Below are 5919 nucleotides of genomic sequence, written 5' to 3' on the forward strand. Positions count from 1 at the left end.
AAAAAAAAAAAAAAAAAAAAGATCCTCAAAGTAGTGCACAAAATAGGAATAATTAAACTTTGGGCTCTGTTCAAGAGATATTTTCTACAGTCTATTGTTGAAGCAAACATTTATATACAACTCTCATCCAGGCTTTGAAGAAGCTTATATGCATAAATCAAATATCATGTTAAATATTGCTTTGGAATTGGTTCAGCAAGTGGGCATTTCGATGTTCAAAATACTGAAAACAACAATCTTTTCAATGTGCCAAACATTTGTCCAAAGCATGTGAGTAAAATCCAAACAAAAGACAGAACATAGTTGATGAAGGATGCATTTTGATTCACCTGTAATCTAATGGCATGTTCATGCTTCCTCTTCATATCATTGATATGCCATGCCACTCTCTGCATTGTATCTATGGCATCTAACACAACATCATAACCTTCAGTCTCCTTGTCAAGATGATTTTCTATCTCCTGTTAAGAAGCAATTGAAGAGAGTATTGTTTATAACAGTCAAACATCTGAAAACAAGATCTGAATGATAAGTACAATTACAGTAATAATCTGCTTCTTAAATAATGCTGGCTGCAGCCCATCTCTGTGGACTTTCAAGTTCAGATACCTCAAAAAGTCATAGTACCCTAAAGCAGGCATGTCAAACTTGCGACATCGCGCGATGTCTCACAACTTTTTCCCCATTGCCCGCAATGGGGTGGGCACGATTTCGGCATGACACATCTGGTCTGCGGGCCGGCAGTTTGACATGCCTGCCCTAAAGATTTCAACTCTAACAGTGCAGACTATACAAGAGAGATTTTTCAGCTCCACTTCCTCACTAGAAATCATTTGAGGTGTATAACCCTTTTCTCTCAAGTCTTTCTTCCTCTCCATGCTTCTCTTGATTTCATATTCTTTAAGTGGGATTGTATGGCTTTATATTGAAGGTATAAATAGAAAAGTGGAGCTGCTGAAATGAAGGCAGCTCCACCTTTCTGTTTATATGCTGAAATGAAGGCATTCTTTACAGGTAAAGGAGAAACCAATAATATTATAGCATATGAAAGATAGGAATGGTTGTCTTATACCCCTTTGTAATCCTAAACGATTATGTTGAAATATTTTTGGCCAAGCTAGATTATATAGGAAATGTGAAAGTGAATTTCATATTGAGTGTGTCTGTGTTCAGTGTGTTCAGTATAAGAGCCACAATATATTGGGAACTGATAATTAATCCTTTCTTTCAACTTTCTGGTCCTAATGCCTATTTTCCACCAAAGTCAAAACAGAATTTTGAGTGCACAGGAATCAAGTAACAAACTACTGCTATTTTGTCGCATGTAAATTTAATCTCTTATCATTGACCCTGTTTAGAATGAACACTGGGACCTACTGAGGGAACTGACAGCATGCAACTACTGCAAATACTTAATTATAGTTGCTAGATAAGAAAGTAGCTTAGTTGACTGGGAAAGTGTTATAATTATCTGTTGGCTAGGCTCAAAAAGTATTTAAATGCAATAATGCTTCCTTTGATATCAGTGATCTTAGCGAGATACAGCAAGCATGCCAGCTTATGTAAAGTATGTGTAACCTGTGCCAAGCTGAACATTGATCAATAGACCATATTATGTGAGAAATATACTTGTTATGCCATCCCTGGTGGGATGTGTCAAGGAAGAGGTTTATTTTGCTCTCAGTTAACTGCCCTTCACAGATAATAGATTGTGTTTTAATTCGTAAATCCTTTAATAATGTACAGACATGCCTTAGAGTAGCTGTGCACATATTTTCAGGTCAAGGGCACCAATTAGCACTTGAATGGTTGAGCCAAGGTATGCTGCAGAAAAAGGGTGGAACGTAAACAAAATATCATTTGTTTTTAATTTAATTAATTAAAAGCAGTTTTATATCCTTAGTCCTTATTACTTTATTTATTTCAATCTCTTTGAGTTAAAAGTAACAGTCTGGAGACAGCATTATGAGGAAATGCATATGGCCTTGGGGCCACAGTTATCACTTCATCACTCAGTTGCATTACACTGACAGCTGCCTGGTTGGTAATTATGGACATTTGGAATGAATCAGTTTTCTTGCCTTTAAATCCTGGCTATAAAACTTTAGTTGGATAATTACTTTGAGAATTAGGCATGTCAGATATTGGAAACATATACACCCCCTCCAAATTTACATGTCCGGGCTTTAAATTATAATTAATTTCTTAATAGAAAGCGTATGATAAAAGAATTAAAAGTAGGCCCAGATTTTTGAAAAACGTTTAAATGGTAAACTAAAGGAGTAAATCAACATATATGCCAAAAACATTATTCTTCAAATTCATACCCGCATGCTTTAAGGCAAAGAAAAACCTAATTTTAGCCTATATGTTACCATTTACAATATTTTTTCAACCAGAATCCCCCAAGCTTCTAAAAAGAAACAGGATGGAATACTATGTAAAATAATGGTAATGTACTCACAATATTTGTTTACTCTTTTATTTCAGGAGCTCTCAGATGTTGTGTGGAACTCTTTGTACAAAGCTTTAGAAGACTGTAAACATACCAGTCACTCAGCATGAGCTGAGGTTACAAACATTGTGAGCAAATGACGCAGACCACACTGGGACTTTCAGAAAACTCAGGAAATGGGGTAAAAATGGGAGTGAGTAGTATAAATTCAGCATGTTATAGATCAGGTTTTTTTCCTATGAAACAAAACTGGCCAATTTAGAGATAGTTCTTTTAAAGCAGTGGTTCTCAACCTGTGGGTCGGGACCCCATTTGGGGTCGATCGACCATTTCATAGGGGTCGCCAAGCAAGGCTGTCCGCCATTTTTTTTGTCCGCCATTTTTTTCCCCTTTTCCGGCAGGTGCCTTACCTCCCTTGGGCTGGGCCAGCTGGTGGTCAGCCTGCTCCGTCTCTGCCGCTTGCCAGCTACGCCTCGGCCGGCGCAGGGGGAGGAACCACGCATGTGCGGCGCTCCCAGGCAGGGAAAGTCCTCGACTTACGACCGGTTGGGTAGTCCTCGACTTACGATTGGTTTAGTCCTCGACTTACGACCGGTTTAGTCCTCGACTTACGACCGGTTGGGGTCGCGGCATTAAAAAGGTTGAGAACCACTGTTTTAAAGTATAAATGTATAACTAAGCCTTTATAGATTCAGTAGAGTATAGACAAAGGTTCATTGACAAAGCGTTTCACTTACATGCAAAAGCAAATGATATTTCAGTATTCTTTGAACAGGCTTTAAAAGATAGGATCCCAAAGGAAGAGAATGTTGTAAAGCTTCTTGTCTTTCTCTGAAAAACTTGGCTAGGGACTTGTTCCTCATGCATTCGGTGAGTACAGCCACTGACCTGTAAAGAATACAAACACAGCTTTCAGAACATTGTTAACCTATTAATTATGCAGAAAACCACCACTTCAATGGACATGTTTGCTTGTATTCAGTCTGACAGTTAAGCAATTTACAAGCCAGATGGATTTGGGACTGTCTATATAATTGAACAGGGGTTTTCCTCCCCTAAAATTGTTTTCTGTTTAGAATGGATTTTGAAGAAAAAAGTTATTAGAATTTTTTATTAGAAGAACTATTAGATTCCGCCATATCGTTTCTGTATCACCTCAGGGAAAATCACCACCCCATTCCAATGCTTCTCTCGTTTGGGAAAAATAGGGGCAGAAACCATTAAAAAAAAGCCTGTAGAAGCAAGTCAACCAATACAAGAATCTCACTTTTTTTCCTCCTTTCTATTTCCTCACACAAACACTGTCAACCTTCTGTACAGAAGCTTAATTCATACTTGTTGAAGGACAAGGAAATTAGGAAGACATTTTAAAGGTGGAAACTCCCACACTATTATAAGATATTGACCTAAGAAGCCACCATAGTTGAACCAAATGATATCTAACATAAATGTTATTTTCAACATTCCTCCTACCTGCCACAATCCATTTGCTTTTAAACTTTTTTTCATTCCCCATTCTCATCATTCAACATTTATTTATTTGTTTACTTACCGTACTTACCCGCTCATTAAATTTATATAGCTAACCACTTCATATACATGACTCTGGGTGGCTTATAAAGTTAACATAACAAAAAAATATATAAACAAACATAACACAACAAAATCCCTTAAAGCAGCCAAAACCAATCATTAACTAGAGAGCATTAACTAGAATGCAGGAGAGTGCCAAATGAGTGCTTATGAACAATTATGTCAACACTTAGGAAATAACCCCACAATTATTTCATTATTACTACATATATAAATGTATACCAAGCTTGTTACCTTCTTGTACTTAAAATAATGGTTAGCATACTTATATGTTCAAACATCATTGTGAAAAGGAGCATCCATCTTCCCTACAATTCCCCCCTCCCAATACTTTTCATAAATTTTACAAATTAATTCTGATTAAGCGATCATTTCAAATTTTAGCAACGTAAAAAGGTAATATCCATTTGGCTTCTGCAGGACTTTGAATTCCAAGGTAAAAAGGTACATTCCTGGGTCCATAAATGTTTCATCTTTCTGCTCTTCCTTAAACCAAGGAAGTCTTTTCTAAGGATTCTGCTGCAACTATAGAGGGGAAAGCATGAAAGCACAGATCAGTGCTATTTGCCCAGACCTCTGCACCTGTTTGCCTTCAGTTCCAAAGTGCTGTACAACCCAACAGATATTACTTTTTGAAAATATACAATGGGAAACACAGAGTGAGATAGAGACAGATCTACACATAGGCACATACACACACAAACATACAAAATTGCTCCTACCTTGGATAATTGGTACAATACTGTGTATATATGTGGAAATCTTCACTCTGTACATAAACAAATGAAAAAGCTTATTTAGAACCTGGGAACATATATTTGCCAGAAGGTCCAGAGAAAAATAAAGTAACATGACTAACTAGATTTAACTTGAACTAGCCAGAAATCAATTAGAAACCAGCACAGCAGGCACTACATTGATATTGGCCACTCCCAGAGATTTAACTATGTTTTGAAAGCCAGTCCAATCCACTCTGTCCCAAAATGAGTGACTGAAGGCTTTCACCCAACCATTTATCCCCAAGAGTTAAAAAGGCAGATGAGAGATGACTTTCAGCTAAAAATAAACATCCCACTAATCTATCAAATTATTTGTTTAAACAGTGAAGTATCTCTGGCCTCCATGTGGATCATATACTTTATAATACAGTATGTTTTATAAACTATGTTTTTTACATCTTTGCTATTTGAAGAAAACCCTTGGGAAAGGAAAACCACATACAATTTTATCTAACTTTTAGGTAACAATTAAATTACATTAGCTAAAATTTGATGTAACAATTTTATGTACCGTAGATAGAAGATCAAAAGGATTATTCCTGTTCAGATTCTCTTAAATTAATTCTTCAAATATCTCAAGTTAATTAACACTAGCACATTAAATATCTTCTTTTAGTACAATCAATTTATGTGCCCCATAGCCATTGTGCTATGATGACAACTGAGACAGAAATTGCATTCATGGTTGCAACTAGAAAAGATGCTATCACCAATGCCAGAGACTGATGGCTTTACCCATGCTTGTGTGTGGCTACAGATGTGTTTTAATGGCCTAAACCAGGGCTTTTCAACCTTTTCACCCATTGTACCACTTTTAGAATATGGCAGTATCCGAGTACCACCAGTCACCTAGTAAGGTGTCAAAAACTTGATGACCAAAAAAAAAAAAAGGAAAAAAGTGATAAAGTACAGGTAGTCCACGACTTACAACAGTTTGCTTAGTGACTGTTCGAAGTTACAATGGCACTGAAAAAAGTGCCCGCCAAGCCAGGGCCGAGCAAGACACCTGCCCACCCGGCGGCGCTCTTCCTCCTGTCCAAGGTTTTCATTGTTGTGAGTATTTCTGTTGAGGATTGGCAGCGGGGGTGGGGT

The 5919-nt window shown here is 37.2% G+C and overlaps 1 protein-coding gene across 2 annotated transcripts in view; it reads right to left on the reverse strand.

The window, feature by feature from the left end:
* PLEKHG1 (pleckstrin homology and RhoGEF domain containing G1) overlaps positions 1-5919 on the reverse strand; it is a 51811-nt gene that overhangs the window by 22564 nt on the left and 23328 nt on the right. For both annotated transcript variants that reach the window (XM_029285233.1, XM_015821964.2), the window contains exons 4-6: positions 4771-4817; positions 3193-3343; positions 330-461 (exon numbers count right to left, since the gene is read on the reverse strand). In XM_029285233.1, coding sequence (XP_029141066.1) covers positions 330-461; positions 3193-3343; positions 4771-4817 — 330 coding nt within the window. The remainder of the gene's footprint in view (positions 1-329; positions 462-3192; positions 3344-4770; positions 4818-5919) is intronic.

This window comes from Protobothrops mucrosquamatus, unplaced genomic scaffold (genome assembly GCF_001527695.2).
Source record: "Protobothrops mucrosquamatus isolate PMUCROS unplaced genomic scaffold, P.Mucros_1.0 scaffold_168, whole genome shotgun sequence".
Lineage (NCBI taxonomy): Eukaryota > Metazoa > Chordata > Lepidosauria > Squamata > Viperidae > Protobothrops > Protobothrops mucrosquamatus.